Source organism: Hippoglossus stenolepis, chromosome 19 (genome assembly GCF_022539355.2).
Source record: "Hippoglossus stenolepis isolate QCI-W04-F060 chromosome 19, HSTE1.2, whole genome shotgun sequence".
In the NCBI taxonomy this organism is placed as follows: Eukaryota; Metazoa; Chordata; class Actinopteri; order Pleuronectiformes; family Pleuronectidae; genus Hippoglossus; species Hippoglossus stenolepis.
Genome location: NC_061501.1, coordinates 19,013,009 through 19,033,908, shown reverse-complemented (window position 1 = coordinate 19,033,908; position 20,900 = coordinate 19,013,009). Strand labels below are relative to the sequence as shown.

Below are 20,900 nucleotides of genomic sequence, written 5' to 3'. Positions count from 1 at the left end.
TTAATGGAAGACTGGTGATTTAAGCAGCCTGCACCGACAATATGAATATGAGACAAAGTCTGAACTCAGTTTTTAATTTCTTGATGCAAGAAACACACCATTTCCCACAGCTTTGGAGCAGCATGACCTGGAAACTCCCCAAGCCTCCACCAAGGCCCAACAGGCTCCTTGAAACCACATGTAAATCCACAGATCCAGACTTTTATTGGATCTCACTCATAACCATCAGTTCCCTGAATATGTCTCATCGTTCATCAAGATGAGTGAAAATCAAACTTTCTATCTCACAGTAACGAAGTGACAAAGCTCCTCTCACCAAAAGGTGCGGGTTGTTCTGACCATCTTTAAGTCTTCTGCTGAAAACCCAAATTATTCCAAACTATTTTTGCCTTTGTCCTGTGTATTTGTTGTGTTCTGTGTATTTTCTTTGTGTTCTGTGTATATATATATATATATATTCTGTGTATATATAAGCTGAGTAGGAACCACTTTGTATAGATCTGAAGCGTAGAACACAGATTTGGCTCAAACCTTTACAGATGTTTTTGTATTTAGTTTGAACGATATGACGTCAGTGCAGTCAAGCTGTTTTCTTCCTGTGTCTGTCTGTCCACATCCCCTGGAGTCCGTCTTTACCTCTGAGCTTCAGGAACGCTAACATGGCTGCCAGAGCCACGATGAGTCCCGCTATCACCAGGCCCAGAATCCACCAGTAAGACGGCTCGTCTGATGTGTTCCGCTCAGCTGCACACAGGGAAAGACACGCTGTTTAAAAGATACAGTCAATAAATTGGGTGGAGATTTCTGCATCTTCTCACTTTGTTTATTTCATGAGCTACAGCAGCTCAAGTACGTGACAAAGTTAATTTATATGCCAAACTGACCAAGCTGCTGATTCTGCATATTTTGTTATACTATTTACAAAAAAAGCATTTTATATTATTTTTGACATTCGTTTGAAACTTGTTTTGTTTTTTCTCTAATAACGTTTAAATGAATTTCGTGAGGATCACCCTCAGACATTGTCCTCAAAGCGACAGCAGAGATAATTGATTTAAAACTAAACAATAATTATTCAGACTGATATTTAGTTTTCTAAATTGTAAGGTTTAAATATGCAAATGAGTTTTGTTTGTTTGTAAACTTCTGCTGGATATTTTCATCTCTTTATTAACATTGTGAGATTAGATGTGTTTCATCTCCTCTGTAGTGGGACTGTGGTGTAGGCTGGTTGAATCTGAGGAGAGAGTTGGGCGTGAGAGGAAGTATCAGCTCTCTGGGGACCTCACCGTCAGGACCGTCATTTGATGACGTCGGCGCTCCTCGTGCGTGTTGTACCGGCGAGGAGGGCCTGCGGGTGTAGCTGCCCGTGTGCTCCGAGTGCTTGGGGTCCATGAGTCGCAGAGAGCCGTCCCCGAACGGGACCCTGAAGCCGTCCAGCTCCACGTGGCTGCTCCACGGCGCCGTGGCGACGCTGTGCCCTGACCGACTGTCGTAGGTGAGGATGTGGGAGGGGTCCTCGCCGCCGGAGAAGCTCCACTCCAGGGAGGGGTGGTTCAGGTAGAAAGGGGCGGAGCAGGGGATGGTCAGATCCCTCCCTTGAGTCCCTCTTATTTCTACCAGGAGGAAATGTTTCAACCGTTAAATAAAGATGGCCGACATGACGGCTCCCAAAAGGGAAGCCAAAGCATCTGTATCGCCCCCTGGTGGCTGGCTGCAGTATGGGTGATAAACCCTGCAGTAAGTGGTTTCAACCAGCAGAGGTCCACCTTGGATTTCAACTCAAAACTAGAATCCTAAATTCTTCCCACCTCTTTCTCTGAGTGAGGTGGTCAGGCCGGACCCCGTGGTGTGATGACTTACGAATGTAGATGAGGTCAGGATGTCCGTTCCAGCAGCGGGCGACTGCTCCACCGTGTACAGTCCTGTATTTGGCCAGCATGCGGGTGACCAGGCGGAGGTCCTCGAAAGTGGGCGGTTCAGTCGCCCAGGTTACACGAGGAGGCGGGAAGACATTACGGACGCTGCACTTCATCTCCTCGTAGCCGCTCAGCCTCGACAGCTCCAGAGTCAGACCTCGGATGGGTGCTGCACACACACACACACACACACACACACACACACACACACACACACACACACACACACACACACACACACACACACACACACACACACACACACACACACACACACACACGCATGTTCACATGTTTCCCAGCAGCCCCTGATGATAGACTCCTAAATGCCAGGGCCCAATATAACCTGGCAGTGGCGATGTCATTCTTCTGCAGTCAGATAACATGAGTATACAGTACATGGTATGTAGTACCACTGACTGTGAGTAAAGATGGACGACATGACCGCTCCCAAAGAAACCAGTCGCCCCCTGTGTGGCTGCAGTACAGGTCATCAGCAACCCCTCCTCCTTGTTAATTGATACAAACTAAAAAGATGTTTCTGTCGATTCCAGGTCGTTTCTCATCTCACTGATGTTTGTTCAAGTGTTTCTGATCAGTTTGGTTGTAATTAGTTATTTGATGATATAAAAACAGGCTGAGACGTCATGATTGACAGCTGACACTGACTCGTTAGTTTGACCCGTAGAGTCAAAGTATCCACATACATGAGAAGTTAGCCCGTTCGAAATAAAATGGAAACTCCAGTAAATAATCATCACATTTATTTTTAGACAGCGAAGCTTTATCTGTTTTGAACTCACCTTCCACCTTCAGGATAACTTTGGCGTCGTGTTCGCCGTTCGATGTGCGCACGTGACACCTGTACGTGCCTCTGTCCTTCAGGTCCCCACTCCGGAGGACCAGGGTGGCGTTTCCACGGGAAATCAGGTGTGGAAACACTGATGCACGCCCGGAGAGCTGCTTGTAGTCAAAGTGCTCCTCGCTGCTGCTCTTGCTGTCGTCATCGTCATCTTCGTCTTCGTCGTCTTCGTCGTCTTCCCGCTCAAACTTGTAGACCACCACGTCCTGTCTGAACCACTCCACGGTCTCCTCGCTGCCGGGCGGGAAGCTGCAGGGCAGCACGCACTCCTCCGAGACAAAGCACGTCACGGTCGCATCTGACATGAGGACACAGGTGAGATCACACAATGAACCCCAGTGATTTGTGTTCCAGCTTCAAGTGATGCTGCACTTGTGTTTTTGAACAAAATTAAATATGAAAGATAAAAGATTGTGCAGTACATTGTAATCCATCATGGGGGGATTCACAAACTAAAAGACGTCATGGTTACGTTCTGTTCTCATCTGTACTTCTTCAGAAAGGTGATGTCAGTGTTGATCAGTTGCCCGAGCTTGTGTGTAACGTGCTGAATCACAGTGAGTTCATCTCCGCTGCAGCCTGGAGGAACATTTCTGATTGTTGAGGCAGAAACAATCTCACTGGTTCATTCAAATGGCTCTGGGGCCTGGACGGGCTGCGTAATACATAAATATATAGATATTCATACAGATAAAAATCAATTCATGGCTGTGAATAATGATGCTGGAGATCAAACGACATGGCTGAAAATGTCTTAGTTTCGCGCTGGATAATCACATCCACATGTTTTCAGTGAGTGACAGTTTCTGTTGTGACGACAGACGAGTGACTGGAGGGTGAATAGTGACTGTGCCTCCTGAGAGCTTCTGTCAGCACCTGGCCTGCGTCCCGCTCACAGCTGTTCTCCCTCTGGTTCCTGCTCTTCCTGTTAATCATAACTTTGACAGCAGCGCAGTCGTGACTCGAACCTCTGACTCACACCTGCAGCAGAGCAGCCGACCTGTTTACCCGCCCGACGTGCAGATTCCCCAGCTGGCCCCTGGCCCCGCAGGAACGTGACCTTTCATGCCCTTGTTGTGGTTTGTGCTGTGACGGTGCACCGAGCGGACACATTTACTCCGACGGTGAAACATTAACCGCAAACACGCTGTCATTTGATAAAACAAACATTCAGTCTAATCCTTTCACTGATTGTCGAGGAGATTTAAACGAGATTACAAATATGTGATAGCATCTTATCGCAGACTTCACAGCCTGAGGAGGAAAATCCACCTCGAACTCGTTTTTATCTTCTGCAGTTTAAACAGTGACACATGTTAGTCATGAAATCTGAGCGTGTCGGTGGGTTTGTATTCTGTTCTGTGGCAGAGAAACAGGAACAAGTAAATTCAATCTTCAGTTCAAGTCAATGAGCCTCTTCCGGAGCTTTGAGCTGCATCAGTTCGTTTTATCGTCTCAACAAGATTAGCTCCAGAAACAACTTGTAAGTGCAACTTTACTGAACGGAGACAAACTAAAACGATTTTTGGCTCCAAAATCAGTTGTGCTTTTCAATTTAACGTTCCCAAAAATCTTAATAACCCACAAGAGGATAGAAAAACGGAAAACCTGTCTCCTTTCAGATTAACATGTAAAACTGTGTGTGTGTGTGTGTGTGTGTGTGTGTGTGTGTGTGTGTGTGTGTGTGTGTGTGTGTGTGTGTGTGTGTGTGTGTGTGTGTGTGTGTGTGTCTGGTTTGGTTTTATCCTCCATCAGAGAGCAGCTGGTGCACAGAGGGAAACGTTCAGAGCCACATGTTGCCTCAGGAGTTTATTAAAGACCAAAACAAAGACTCAATTAAGCAGCTTTTTTAAACTTTGAAAAGCAACAAAAGTCAAATCCTTCCACTTTACGAGGTGTCATCAAACAGCCTCTTGGCCAAATCATCGCTTCCTTTTTGCCTATTTTCCTTTTCTGCGATGCTTTGGAACCTCAGAGCAGAATTAGCACCATCAACTCGCCTGACAATCGAGAGTATCAGAGCTTCTCCGTATGTTTCCAGTCCGACTAGTTTCTTTTATCACAAGTCGAATGTTTCTCCACAGAAAACATGTGTTTAAGGTCCAGACGACATTCAGGCCATGCATTAAACAGCTGATTGGCCGAAGATTTTCATGTTTCACCTCTTCTGTTTACCAGCAGGCGACCGAAGCCTGGTCCAACCTGAGCCCCGAACCCTAACCCGGCCGTGGAATCAGAAACCAGGAGCTGCCGGCTCCTGAATCTTGTCCCTCACCAACGGATTCATTCGTTTACAGAGATTCACCAACTTCTTATAAGCAACTAATCCCGATCTCCCTCAAAATACATCGAAGATTTTCAATCGATTTCAGGGTCATCACTGAAATGAAACGTAAATAATATAAATGATAAAAGGAGGGGGGGGCCACATGTCACATCTGGTCTGAGCCTCAGGAGGAGCAGGAAAACGTGGATTTGGCGAGAGGCGTCTGGGACATCCTGCTTTGCTGCTGGCTGCCTCCGCCACTCGATCCCGGATAAGGGAACAGAAACGGAAGGATGGATATTATTTATGATAATATTTTGCTCTGCAGCTTTACTGCTGAGATCTAGAGAGAACAGTGTGGGATCAGAAAGTGAAGCAGGGATCAGACGTCCTCGTACTTTGTCTTTTCTCATAAAGAATAATGAATTTTCTTTAAACTGACTTTCAGGCTCAGCTTCGTCCTTCGTCACCCACGCCTGCACCTTCTTTATCTGCAGCTGTAAACAAACATCGAGACGTTTGCTTTTCTCTTTGCTTCCTACGCACATGGATTTTGGATAAAACATTAATATATATTTCAATCTTGACCTTGGAATTAGTTGTTTGCTTAAAAAATTCTTAAAAGGTCGACTTACTGGTCCCGAGTGGGTGAAGTGGCCTAATCCTTCACTCTGGACTTTCTACATGCAGAACTTTTACTTGTGAGTATTTTTATCTTTAAGGATTTCAGTGATGGACACGAGGAGAATGTCTTAATGCGCCTTTGTTTTTCAACATGTGTACTGCAGCTGTTCGGTTGAAACATGAAACTAAACGACTGGACGTCTCATCACTTGTCTGAACTTTTACCTCTTTGGAAAAGAAACGGTTCATGACCGAAGCGCAGTGAATCCTGGGATCGGCCCGAGAGCGAACCTTCGTTTCTCCGGGATGAAAGGAAAGGAAGGAAGTCTCGCGCTGCAATCAGGCTTCAGAAGGACGCAGCAGCTGATCTCCATGACAACCAAACAAACTGCTCCACCCAAGGACGCAGTCGAAAGCTCCACGTCCACCAAGGACATAATGTTTTAACCTGCGTTCGTCTCTCTGATCATTTGCATCGAAGGATGTGGTTTTGTTGCTGATGTGGTTTGACTGTGGTTTCCTAACAAATAGAGCCACGAACCTGGATCCATCCCCAACACGCAGCTGAGGAGGGAAATGCAGCTTCAGCTCAAAGGATGTTTGTTGCATTTGTTAAATCTTTTGGTTCTTATAGCGGAGAAATGCGCTCGGAGTTTGATCCATAACTTCATAGATGAGTCAGCGGTGGGCGTGCGGCCTGTGCACCACGTGTTTCTGTTTGGTTTGGGGAAAGTGAGCAGAACTTTCTCTGCATAGATCCATGAACTCAGACTTCAGGTGCGACGATTTGAGGTTTTTGGTTCAGATTAGCACAGATGTTGTGGATAAAGTTGAGTCACACGTGAACTCATCTGTAAGGAATGGCGGTCGGTTGAAACACGACCTGACCAGGTTTTTCCTCTTAACTTCAGCTGCTCTGTCATTTGCTGTGGTCGGAGGATTTTTCCTTCCTGAGTTCAGACCTTTTCCTCAGAAGTCCATTCTGAGGAAAAGTTTGAGCACGTCTGACTAATGGTGCTGAGACACAAATTTAACTTTAACATTCACACTTTTTTTCTGTGGTTGTGTGTTTCTTTTCCCAGACTGGATGTGTGTATCAGGTTCTGCAGAGAAACCCTCCGGTCTGCTGATCCCTGAGAGCGTTCCCCTGCAGACGGATCAGTTGAGGCTGCCGGACAAAGAGGTGTTTGTGTCCTACCTGGGGTTTTGTCCTGCGTGGCGAAGGAGATCCAGAGGAGCAGACAGGCCCAGGTGTGTGTCGCTGACATGACTTCCTTTCAGCTGGACGCATTCAAGACGCACACACACGCTTCGATGAGGCAGGGGGACACATGCAGTCAGTCCATACTCCTTCCACTGGGGCAGAGTCAGCCGAGAGTTTCCACTCTCTCTCCTTTCGTCCTGTTTTGGTTTTTCCTTGGATCACTCTGGGTGGGTTGGCATCACACACACACACACACACACACACACACACACACACACACACACACACACACACACACAGAGACAGAAAAGAGAAGCATGATTAAAGACACATTCCTGACGATATGGACACATGAAGACGTACATGCAGAGTCAGAACGAGACAGAACACGTGCAGCTCTCAGGTTGGATCCTGTGATGATCGGGGGGGATTTGACTGTCTTCGCTCTCAAAGAAAGAAATTCAAAGAATAAAGTGAGATTTGCGGCCGGACGCCTGAAGTCTTTGATCCACCACGAGCTCTGACAACAACACCCAACTATCTCGGTTTTCTCCTTATCTTCTGTTTTATCCTCCTGTGGACCTGATAAGCGAAGGGAAGAAAATGCTTCTGTTCTTCGTGCACAATAAAACCCTCTCGTGTTATCTGGATCTTAATGCTCCAGAACAAACAGCTGAAGTTGGTGTCGCACATCGGAGAGGAAACGTGAGGAGTCCTGCCACAGATAAAACGATCAAGTCCTAAAGGGTTAAAGACGATTTCCCACAGAGAGCGAGTGTCGCGATGAGTCGGGTGATGATGAGGAGCTGTGACGAAGAGGGCGAGGTGGCCCTGCAGCAGCTGTTCACATGTTTATGCTTCATTCTTCCTGCATTAGAGCGGCAGACACCCCCCCCCCCCCTCAGGTGTGATACAGCGAGAAGAAGCACATTATCTCATATTTACTGCTGAACTCTTCCTGTTGGCTGCAGAGGAGTCGGTGGGACTTCTCCTAAATGTTCCCTCTTAGTAACTGAGTAAAAATGCAGCGACAGTTGAGCAAGAGCCAGAAAATGACAAATGACTTTTGCCTTTGTTTGTGGCCTGAAAAAAAAAAACAAGTTGGTCCAAGTTTCTCTTCACAGCAGAAAACAAAGAGGCCAAACTTCAGGAATGTGAAGCAAACACTTTCAAGATTCTGCAGAAAATCTATTATCAATTTAAAAATTATTCTAAATCTATTTTAACAGCAAGAATGTTCAGGCTTCAACAATCTAAAGCAATTCATTTCTATTTTTTTATCACATTTCCTCACATCTTAATTCTATGTTTTTTCCATTATTGTGTAAGATACTAAAAGTACAGGAGAATAAAATGAATAACACGCACCTGACAGCAATCAACGCTCACTCTGAGGCATCTGGAACATTAACACATAAATACCTCTTGGACCTTTGCTGCCATCAGTACGTCTTATATCAATCTTTTTCTCTATTAATGATTAATATAATTCAGCCGCTAACAATAACTCTCCGACCTCATTGAACTGTCAGCTTACGTCAAAGAGAATTAACATGCGTACAAGTAACAGACAGAAGAATGTATGAAGTCAAATATGAGCAAAACAAGTCAGATAAACACTTTGCTGAATGTGTCACCTTCAAAACAAATAGTTAAAGATTTCAACTTCTTTACCTTGTGTCAAAAACACTTTCTTTTGTCTAATTATTTTAACCCAGTGTGGTTAACATTCAAATTCATCCAGCGACCCAAAGAAATACGATAAATACAATAAAACAAACTACACTCACTTTCCTGCATCTAAAACATATAATATTGTTCAAAAATGCCTTTTAATTAGCTAATAACACAATCTATTAAGACACACATCAGGTAAAGACCAGGATTATCAGTTACTCTTTCCTTCCTGCCACAAGTAACAGTTTTTAGCACCTTAATAAAGATTTATTGACGTTATTAAACCACGAACAATAACTCTTTGGCCTCAAGGGCACTTACAGCTTATCTCCAGCGCAATTTGTCCCATGTGCCAATGAAACCTGAGAAAACACACACACACACACACACACACACACACACACACACACACACACACACACACACACAAACTGAGTTACTCACAGTGTTTGAGTTGAAGCCTCGGTTCAGATGAAATTCAGGAGAAAGAGGAAGAAGTGAATAGCAGAGGAAGTGCCGAGCCTGCTGCCTCCTGAGACTGAGCGTTAGCTTGACTGGATCGACAGGTTATTTAGAGAATAGGCAGAGCACATACACACACACACACACACACACACACACACACACACACACACACATTTCACCACACACCAGGCACTGACGGGAGGGTCAGGTCTCTCCTCACATGAAGTGCACACCCTCTGAATGGGTGGAGTTTGGTTGTGATTGGCAAAGCTGCAACCACACACACAGACACAGACACACACACACACACAGACACACACACACACACAGAAGCACAAATACAAGTGTGTAAGGGTCAGTGTTTCCTCTGAAGCAACATCAAATGTCAGTGGGGTTTGTTTTCAGAGTGAGGAGCAGTTTTAATGTGAGCTGTGCTCCATGTGCTATGTGTTCTCTGTCAAACAGCCGACACACATACACACACACACACACACACACACACACACACACAGTCTGTTCTACACCTGCTGAGAACAGACACACACATGCAGACACTACGGTGAAGCTCAGACTTTTTCCTTTTCTCTTTAAATTGTTACAGCTGCTGTTAAAATGACTCACACATCCAGATTAGATCTAGATCGGATCTAAGATTCACATCTGGTGTTGAGGTTTGTGTGGAAAAAGTTAGAAGAAGAAGAAGAAGAAGAAGAAGAATAGAAGATGGTGCGACGGAGTATCGGGGCCTCGTTGAAGAAAGACTTGAGTCACAATATTACGAGAAGGAAGTTGCAGTCATACAAGAGAAAGGTCGTAATTATGCAATAAAATAGTCGTATGTCTATGAGAAGAAAGTAAACAGAAGAAAGTCAAAATTTTACACTGAAACTGTCGTGAAACATAGACTGAAAACCATCTGCTAACACGGAGGAGGCAGGGTTTATGATTCATATTGCAGCCAGCCACTAGGGGGCGATCAAGATGTTTGGGCTTCACGTCTGAGTATTAATTATCAGGCTAATGGAACATGTTAAAAAACCGAGGGGCATCAAAACTCTCTCGTCATGTCTAATTGGAGCTCTGTTGCTAGGAGACAGCAGAAAGGGCGGGACACGCTGGTGACGCCAATCACGGGAATCCCCTGAGTCTCATTTCAAAATGGCCTCCGTGGCTCACGGCCCTGAATTAAGACAAATCTGTTGTGTTCAACAAAGGCTAAGAAACACGACCACCACTTTTCCAAACGTAAATCCCATCACATTGAGATTGTTTCATATCCAAGTTCACAGGTTCGATTCCTCTGGTGCGCTCCGCAGGGTGTGGTGTTACGGCAGCGTGACGCCGTTGCCGGCCGTGGTTTCAGGTGCAACAGGAAAGAAAGAGCAGGAAAACTTCCTCTATGTAAAGTTAGATTATCTCAGCTGATTCATCCCAGTATCACAGGTTTGATCTTTTGTGTCATGAAGTTAAAAACATTTAAAAAAAAAAAGAGATTAGAGATTGTGAAATGAGTAATTCGTCATGTTGAGACTTTTTCATTTCTCAACACACCTTAAAGATGCAAAAGAGGAAATTCCCCCCGAAACTCAGATATCGTTTATTTATCTGATCTTTCATTCACGACGAAGCCTCCGTCAAACGGATGTTCTTTTGCATTTGTGTGGCGCTGGTCAGGCAGCTTGTGTGTGTTCTTTGTGTTGATATGTGTGTGTTTTGTGTTTCCGACGGAGGTGTCGAGTGAGGAATGTGTTCGGTGAGTGGGGATTAGACACAGTCTGCTCCTTTCCAGCTGCGATTAAATCTGAGGCTGATCTCGACAATCTTTTGTAGTTTGAGTGGCTGATTCATCTTATCGCACACACGCACACACACACACACACACACACACACACACACACACACAACACACACACACACACACACACACACACACACACACACGAGGTGAAGGTGTGTGCCAACCTCATATAATCACACCAGGTGCCTGTTTTTTCATTGTCCTACTGAGAAAATCCTGATTACTGGTGTGTGTTTGTGTGTGTGTGTGTGTGTGTGTGTGTGTGTGTGTGTGTGTGTGTGTGCGTGTGTGTCGTGTTTGTAGGTTAGTGAAAGATTGCTGTGGCTGTAGATAAGAGGATTATGGTGGAATTAGTGTCATTCCTCTATCGCTGCGAGGAATAGATTCATATCGATTTTAATCAGAGATTGAAAGATCCACAAAACCACAGATAAAACAGACTGAGAGAGAGAGAGAGAGAGAGAGAGAGAGAGAGAGAGAGAGAGAGAGAGAGAGAGCATGAATGAATGAAGTGGACGGACGGCAGAAGACAAAGATTCCTGGAGATCATCGCAGTCGGGATGTTGAGCCGGAGCCTGAGGAGCTGCAGCTGCTGCAGAGACACATGCATGTGAACACACATACGTGTGCATGTGAGCGAGCACATCCAGACTCGACTGATGCATTAGCTTGGTCCTGGATCTCTCAGGCTGAGGAGACGAGCTGCGATGTCTGACCTGAACCTCGGGCGTTAGTCAGCAGGACGGCTCGGTGTGGACGCTGTGACCTGGAGGTGGCCGGTGGATGGGGGCTGGGTCACTGTGGCCGCCATGCTGCCGTTGAGTCTGCTGTGGCGGGGAGACGTGTGAAACATGAGGGTGGGCGCGCTGGCTTTCCTGGCTCTGGCCGCCAGCCTCGTTGCCAAGGTGACCGGCGGTCGCATCTCCGGACGCAGGAAGCACAAGGAGGTGTACCTCGGGGAAAACAGCAAGTTCAAGTTTGGAGGGTGAGACGAGCAGACACACACTCACGATACACACTCACGATACACACTCACGATACACACTCACGATACACACACACTGTTATAGCTGGTTTTTACTGAAAATCTGTTGTGCAAAGTTTTTCCCTAATATCAGGACAACTGATGGAGGTTTGACCTCTAGTGAGGTGAAAGGTGAAGAGCAGGTTGTGATCATCGTCTCTTTAAAGGAACATTCCAGCGTTAAAGTAAATGTGTTTGGTCCTGTTTCACGAGTCGTCAGTTTCAAAATAAAACAGATATGTTCACGGCTCATTCAGCGGCAGAGAGAGCACAGCTCCGCCAACGCCAACGCCAACGCCAACGCCAACGCCAACGCCCACGCCCACGCCAACGCCCACGCCCACGCCAACGCCCACGCCCACCTCGCCACATTACAGACAAAGGAAAACCCTCCTGGATTTATTTGTATCCCGCTCCAAAGTGAGGTGGGTTCTTCTTGGGTCACGCTCCCTAAACGTGGATGGAAGCTGCTTCAGCAGGTTTTGAGTGATGAAAGACAAACAGACAAACGCTGATGAGGTAACGACAGAGTCAACATGAGACAGCTGTGTTCTCACACGATCAGTGAGGCCTCTATTAGAGAACCTTTGTGTTCTTGTTTGTGTACACACAGGAGGTCAGAGGTCAGATGTGAACTGTGGTTGGTTTAACGTTGGGGTTGGACGTGACGTAAGGTTTCGGTTGGGCTGTGCACGATGAATGGAAGTCAATGCAAACTCAGTAAAGTTTACACCCTGAAATTCAGTGAAGCTGCACCACATCACACAGACGGTTTTCAGACATGAACACAGAGCGTTCAGGGGGGGGGGAGTGTCTCTCCTCTCCTCTCCACATGTTCGTCCTTAGTGGAGCTTTAAAGTGACACAGGTTTGATTCCTCTGGTGCGTTCCGCAGGGTGTGGTGTTACGGCAGCGTGACGCCATTGTCGGTTGTGGTTTCAGGTGCGAACAGGAAAGAAAGAGCAGGAAAACATGTTCTGTGTAAAGTTAGATTATCTCAGCTGATCCCAGTATCACAGGTTTGATCTTTTGTGATCTTGGAATTAGAAACATTTTAAAAACTTTGTGAAAGAGTTATTCTTCATGTCCGACTTTATTTCTCAACACTTTGAAGAATGAAAAGAGGAAATTCTCCCAAATGCTCAAAAATCACATCAGACATGAGCAAAACAACCCAAATATCGTTTCTCTGCAAGATACAAATACACAAACCTGTGTGTGTGTGTGTGTGTGTGTGTGTGTGTGTGTGTGTGTGTGTGTGTGTGTGTGTGTGTGTGTGTCTCACTTTGTTAATTCAGGTTCAGGTTAAAATTAGCTCCAAGTTTGTTCAGTGGTTTAAGTTCAGTTCATTAAAATGAGCTCAGCTTTGAGATTAGTGTTTAATGTGGTTGTTTGGACGATTGTGACATTTGATTCAAGGTTAATTTAACGGATTATGGAAAATGGGATTTGGCTCAAATACATTTTGTGATCTGACAATAACAGAGGAGCAAGTGTGTGTGTGTGTGTGTGTGTGTGTCTTTGTTTGTGTCAAAGTGTGTGACTGTGACTTTCAGAGGCTTTTCAACAGCTTTTTAACCCCTTTACCTCTGTCTGCTCACCTGTACACCACACACACACACACACACACACACACACACACACACACACACACACACACACACACACACACACACCACACACACACACACACACACACACGATGCAGCTGAGAAGCAGCTGTGGCCGATCCGTAATTACACCTTCCACATCCTGAAAGTCGTCTCGTCGGGGTTTCCCTGGTCCAGCGTCAGACGTTCAGAGCAGTTTATAGTTTACTTAACTTTGGTCTGTGTTTGTTTTTTATTTTCTGTGAACGGCAGCACTCAAACACACTCCAACACACTCCAACACATTCCAACACACTCCAACACACACTCAAACACACACTCCAACACACTTAAACACACTCAAACACACTCCAACACATTCCAACACACTCCAACACACACTCCAACACACTTAAACTAACTCCAACACACTCCAACACACTCCAACACACACTCCAACACACTCCAACTCTTCTTTTAAAATTGTATAAAAATTATGTTATTACAATATTTTCTGCAACTGATATCTCTTCATTATGGTCTAAATATGTTAATCAGTTTTAAAGTAAAAAACCTGTGTGTGTTGTGTCAACACAGATTTTACTGTCCAGCCTTTGAGAGGATTTTGGACCTGGTTGTGTGGATCTTTTTGCAGAAAGCAGCCGTTGTCCTGCTTTGTCAGGGATTAGAAAGGCATTCTGGGAAATGTAGTGGTTCAGAAACTTGAGGCAGAGATATCAGAAAATGACTTTTACATTTGCCAGGAAACAAAAGCAACAAAGTTGTGATATAAATGAAAATATCTGGTGTAATTCATGTTAAAATAATCTGTCGTTATAGTTCAACTTGATTTAGAAGAAGTGTTTCATCCACTGACGCTGAGGAACAGGTTGAGATACATGAGGCTGGTGGTTCAGTCCTGCAGTAGCAGAACAAAACACTTTGTGTGTCAGGGAGAGAACATGTGTGTACTCGTGCACGTCTGTTTATTTGTTGATGGAGCTGAGCCACGCCTTTGATTTGAGACACACATGCTGTGTATTTTATAATCAAAAATACAGCCTGTAATTAAAGCCTTTATAAACCAATTAATCACTTAACACAGTGTGTGTGTGTGTGTGTGTGTGTGTGTGTGTGTGTGTGTGTGTGTGTGTGTGTGTGTGTGTGTGTGTGTGTGTGTGTGTGTGTTGTCTCTGCAGACGTATTGACTACAAACTGAAGAGGCAGGACAGCACCAAAACGCTGCTAATAAAAAGTGAACAGCTGCTGAGGATCGAGGAGCACGACTTTGCCATGAGACCCGGCTTTGGAGGTCAGACTACACACACACACACACACACACACACACACACACAGACACACACACACACACACACACCCCATTCCATCTCTGATCTCTGTTGATTTAATCCATTCATCCATTGTCTAACACAGAAACCGCTCGTCGTCCCACGCTGATGATGGTGCAGAGGTTTGATGATGTGATGATTCGCACTGGGTCACTCAGACAATGGATGTGTCAATCCCAAATCACCAACACTGACCCAGATTACACTGCTGTGTGTGTGTGTGTGTGTGTGTGTGTGTGTGTGTGTGTGTGTGTGTGTGTGTGTGTGTGTGTGTGTGTGTGTGTGTGTGTGTGAGAGAGACATTTGAAATACAGTAGGACTCTGTGTGCTCACTCCAATGTGATTGTGCCCCTGCGTTTGTTTTTGCAATATAATGAGTGCCCCAGTGTGTGTGTGTGTGTGTGTGTGTGTGTGTGTGTGTGTGTGTGTGTGTGCATTAATCTGGATTATATTCTGGAGTCTGGACCAGATGGGTGGAAACACACTGACGTGTGCAGTGAAGATCGTCTCTACCTAACACTCGACGATACATCGTGCAGACACGTATTTGGTGAAGCAGATTATATCAGTGCATGAAAGCTCTTAATGAGATAAACATGTAAGCACAGTGTCTGTGTATTTAAAGAATAGACACACGATGCAGTATATATACTCTATATACTAAATATTACTTTGTGCAGAAAGGTTTGATGTAGAGATCAGATCTGTGATCAGATCTGATCACAGATCTGTGATCTCTGGTTTGTCTGATCCTGACCGACGAGGTTTACTCTGAGTATTTGTACGACCACGACACTGCTGTAATTTCTCTGGTGACGACAGTGTGTCTCTTCCTTTCATCACTTTAAAGATGAAAACACTTGAAAATCTTTATAACTGACTCCACAAGCTTTTTTATTAAATCTAAACTAAACTTCGTACTCTTCCTCACGTCTCTACTGTGGGCGAGAAACCCTGAAGCTCTTCTACTTCTAGGTATTGAACCCCCCCCCCCCTCTTCTATATGTCTGACGTCTCTGTGGTTCTGCCTGTCGTTCAGGGTGGGGACAGCTAACACACCCCTGTCTGCCCTCCGGCACTGCGGCATTTCCACGCACTATAATTTTACACTGACACGGGGGAAATCTTAGCTTTGTCTGCCTCAGATAAGCCCAAATCTATAGTGTGTGTGTGTGTGTGTGTGCGTGCGTGGAAGCTGAAGAATCAAAACCATCCCCTCGTCAGTTCCCACCAGGGACCACAGTCCAGAAATAAACCATGGGACACGTGTTGAGGGCTTGTAGTCGAGGTCGACCTTTAACGGACGTGCCTGTAAACTCAAATGAATCCCAACAAACTTTGCACAGTTGTCTCCACATCAGGCCGCCGCGCTCTTCCACGCCGTGCTGCTTCCACGCCGTGGTCACACACCGTGGTTTAAAACGCTCGTAATTGATTTACCAGCGGGGCCGGCATTCAGCTGGTGTCCTGCCAAACGCAGCAGCTCTTCGCCGTGTGACCTCGTCTTGCCTCAGTTGCAGGTAAACATCGTTGATTCTGATCTGGCAGATTCATTCCTGTCATTAAAGCAGGTTTGGCCTTGTGACCGTGATGAGGTTGTTTACCACCGTGGAATGAAATGACACCTTTTCACACAAAGACATCACGTTGTCAGAAAGCCTTTGCTCCTCCAGCCCGAGGTCTGTACACACAGGAAGAGCAAGACATTTTTCTCTAAGTCTAACGAGCACGTTCACACAGAAGCTGAATGTTGTGCAGAGAGAAAACAAAGCCATGTTTTTGGTGGAGGAAGAATGTTCTGAGCTTATGACCTGAAAACATCAACAATTCACTGAGCATCATCGTAGCTGAGCAGGATCCTGACGCTCCTCCAATGTCCTGAAGGGAAAATAACTGGAACTGAAACTGGAGAACAAGGTTAAAACTTTGTGTTTGGAAGCTTAGAATCTTATAGAAAAGGTTTTGAATGATTGAAACTGAAGCTTTCAATCATTTCAAGAACGCAAACGTCCGAACGTGCTGTTGCTTCAAACATTTTTCCATATCTTTTTCTGTCAGCCCCGTAGAAAATGTCTGAATGAGCTCATGTGAGAAAACAGCAGGAGATTCTCCAGAGGATTCAAGCGAGAGGACACGGACGGATGCAAAACTGAAATAGACTAAAATAACACAAATATCTCAGGGTGAAAAAGAGGAGCCATACACCTGGAGTTCAGGTATACGTACAAAAAGTTTCAAAATACAGGTTCGCTCTCTCAAAACTCAAGTTTCAACGTTTCAGAACTTGTTTCCTGAACCATTTCCAAGGTTTCAAACCTGGAAGACAAACTGATGCACTGGGACCACAACTAGAATCTGAAAGTGTGAACTTGTGTTGGAGAAACAAAAAGAGCTGCAGCTTTTTTAGAAGGAAAAACTCAAATAGAAAAATAAGGATTTTAATCTATTTTTAAACCCATCAAAACTTTGTGCAAGCTTTAAAATCTATAGTTTCAATCATGCAAAATCTCGACCGGAGCCTCGGCCTCTCTGACATGCAGCTGCAGCGAAACACATCCCAAAGTTCAAATCACAGCAGAAATATATTGTCTCTAAACCGGTGACCTGTCATGTACAGCACATGTTATTTGCAGTGAGTGGGATGTAACGTGGAAAACCGCTGCTGTGGTGCTTTGTAAAGGTTAAAGACGAGTGTGTAGGCTGCACAAATCATACACATCCTTCAGTTTCCTGGCAGAGGAGGGCGTCCATTACGTCTCTGTGTTCCAGGGCGGGCTGCAGCGTTACGGCCGAGCCGAGTCCGTACGGGATCTGACGTTCAGGTTGAGAATCAGCTGGTAATCCCGTCACCTCTCGCCTCCTGTGACCGCTGCTGATGAGGGTCAAATCCCAGCACAGAGAAACAAGCCCGTGACCTTAAAGCTGCATTATGCTGCTTATGACTGAGTGAATTGATCCATCTGCAGCGTTGTGTCCTGGGATTAAATGACTCAACGTAAATCGCAGAGTGTCACGGACATTTCGGGACAAAAAATAAATTGACCTTAAAGCTGCAGCAGGAAAGATTTGAGGCGATACAAAGCTGCAGCACTCACTCAGATGTAGAAGGACTCAAATAACAAGTCCAGCGCCGCACGTGGAGACTAAAGGACAAACACAGGGATTCAAATAAGGAACTTTTGCAAAAAGTTTCAATTTTCAATGAACACATTTTCCTAAACTCATAAATCTTTAGATAATTGCGTTTGCAGACGTGTTTTGCTGACGCTGATGAAACTCTCGATTTCAAGGTGTCCCATAAATAACCTCACTAATGACACCTGCGATACCGGAGGAAAGAAATGTGACCACCTGAAGCTACTGATTTTATCTGCTGGTGGAACAGGCCGAGCAGGAAAGCACAAGACCAGGGCTCCCGTCAATTAATCACCTGAGACAGTTCTGTCTTCACCGCGTGCTTTTCCAGAAGATCTGAAGATCCGTGTGCAGATTACAAAGATTCATGTGACACGTTGTTCCCGTCAGCTCATCGGAACAAGAAGCGTCCAGCATGTCCACATACACCAGTCTTCAAAAGTCTTAGGACAGCCACAGCTTTCAACTTCCTATTGACATTTAAACAGCAGTGACAAAATAATATATTATTTATATTAAAATAAAAAACATCACAAGTTTGTTCGGCCGCTGGATGAGTTCAACTTTAGATTCAATGTAGATCAATGAGATGATTCAATGAATCTTCCTTTTTAATATCTCCAGTTCAACACTAGGACATTGAATTATGTAAAGTGTGGTAACGGGTGGATGGATGGATGGATGATGGATGGATGATGGATGGATGGATGGATGGATGATGGATGGATGATGGATGGATGGATGAACGAATGCGTCACCGAACAAATCGAAGGATGTTTCCTGTGATTCAGATAAACTTCAGTTTGATTTCAAACTCGAATGTCAACAGTCCCTTAAATTCAATTTCACTGCAACAGAATTCCCACTCTCATGAAGATCAGTTTCCTGAACGTTCTTCTTCCCTGAACCACATGTTTACGCTGAGATCCGCGGTGACTTCCTGCAGACACACGAGGTGGAAACAGACATTTCTACCTCAGGTGATAAAGATCAGTCGTGAAAAGGACAAACTGTAACTGTTCATCTCTTCTGCTGTCGTGGTGACTGAGTCCCAAGAGGCTCCTGTCAGACATGTTTTAGTAATGAAGGGAAATCCAAACTTTGCCGATGATTCATAACATAATGCATTTATTTAATCGTCTTTATCTCCCAGGCTCTGCTGCGGCCGCCTCAGTTTCCCACACAGACTTTTTCGTGTTAAACCTTCCAAACAAACTTTCTGCGTCTCTACCTCAGCAGCACCAGTGACTGCTGGCTTCAACTCAAATGTCCTGCAGCCTTCAACGTACACTCGCTACCGCTCAGGAGGAACATGCACTGGGACGTAAACATTCCCAGTGTATTCCCACAGTACAGCTATGTTCAGTGAAATCTGTTTTCAACGGGGGAAACACTTGACCTGCTTTTACACGCGTGTCAATAAAAAGGCTTAAGAGCCTCTGGGTGTGACGTGGGGGAGAGGAGAGCAGTAAAGACCAGGGGGAGAGCGGGTGACCTTCTGTTTCACGTTTCTTTCCCCAGCGGTTGTTGTGGCGACGCTCGGTGTTGAGTCCGCTCGGTCGGCGGGTTTTGTGAGTCAGACAGAGATAAAGTCGGACTGCGGGAGCTTTACGGCCTCGGCTGTCACATGAACTTCATTAAATAAAGTGTTTATTCTGACGCTAACATTCAAGTGGATTTAACACACTTTACATCCAGGTTCTCACACACACACACACACACACACACACACACACACACACACACACACACACACACACACACACACACACACACACACACACACACACACACACACACACACACACACACACACACACACAGACACGTTTTTTTCTCTTGCTGTCCTTTGGGGCAAAAATAGGAATGTAACCTGGTAAACCACGTCCAGACGTCAGTCACAAACAAACAAACCCAGACCGGAGTGATTGTGTGTGTGTGTGTGTGTGTGTGTGTATGTGTGTGTGTGGTTTTGGTGACTTTGGTGGTTTCTAAATTGAGTTTAGATCTAAATAATGTGAAAAATGTCTGAGTCGGTTCCTCCTACTGTTTATTTGTAATGAAATATCGATGGTTCTTGATTCATGTGCAGTCGTGAGAGGGAGAAAACTAATAAAGTAGATAAATGTGGACTTTGTTCACACATAAAAAGAGACTGGAAACACAGTGATGGGAGTCGTGTTGAAGTAATTACACCAGAGCTCATTATGCAGAGTTACACTGGATAATATCTTATATCTTATATATATATATAATTGTAATACTGTTTTCATCACATTGAAAAACATGCAAGAGCAGTTTAATGTGGTAGTTCATTCATGGGGAGACTTTTTAATGTCGTATAGTTTTATAATACTGCTTATTTTTATGTAAAAAGTAACTAAACCAGTCAAATGAATTTAGTGGGGTAAGAAAATACAATATTTCCATCTGGAATGTGATAGAATACAAGTATAAAAAGATCTGTATAAATACTGAAATTAAATACTTTTAACTTTGATTTAACCTGCTTATGGAAATCATCTAAACGTCACGTTTCTAATTCATTCTATTAAATCATTTGGAGTGTGGATGTTTTACAACATAACACAACCTGTATTTTATTAGTATTATCATAAAACCTGGACTTATTTATAGAATGCAGTCCATTATTTTTAATAGATATATTATTTTGTGTTTGATGTTGCTTTATAAAAGAGATATTTGCTAAGTTAACAGAGTTGAGAAGTCAGTAATGTTCATTATTTTCACTTTGTCTCGTGTGTTTATTCTTTTATTTCTCTCATAAATCAAAATAAACTGATTCTGTGAACAAGCTGCAGATAATCTAGAATCTGGACTGCATGTGATGGAGGGGCGATGCCTTCACAGATTATCACGTGGAAGCTGCTGGTGACTGAGTCGTCAGTCACAGCCTCATTCCGTCAGTGCATTCCTCTCATTGTTAAACCTTTGACTCCAGAGAACGGGCCCCTCGTGATGCAGACGG

The 20,900-nt window shown here is 44.6% G+C and overlaps 2 protein-coding genes across 2 annotated transcripts in view; one reads left to right on the top strand and one right to left on the bottom strand.

The window, feature by feature from the left end:
- Window positions 1-580: 580 nt before the first annotated feature.
- On the bottom strand, window positions 581-9,220 carry LOC118098935. The gene is given in 7 exon segments (XM_047337936.1): window positions 581-744; window positions 1,290-1,616; window positions 1,812-1,854; window positions 1,856-2,088; window positions 2,723-3,079; window positions 6,870-7,098; window positions 8,997-9,220. Coding segments are annotated over 6 exon segments (1,194 nt in total). The 5' UTR covers window positions 6,940-7,098; window positions 8,997-9,220.
- Window positions 9,221-11,629: 2,409 nt separating this feature from the next.
- Window positions 11,630-20,900, top strand: part of LOC118098273 (gamma-aminobutyric acid receptor subunit rho-3) — a 14,155-nt gene continuing 4,884 nt past the window's right edge. The window contains 2 exon segments of the mRNA XM_047344604.1: window positions 11,630-11,800; window positions 14,627-14,739. Coding sequence (XP_047200560.1) covers window positions 11,667-11,800; window positions 14,627-14,739 — 247 coding nt within the window. The 5' untranslated portion in view covers window positions 11,630-11,666.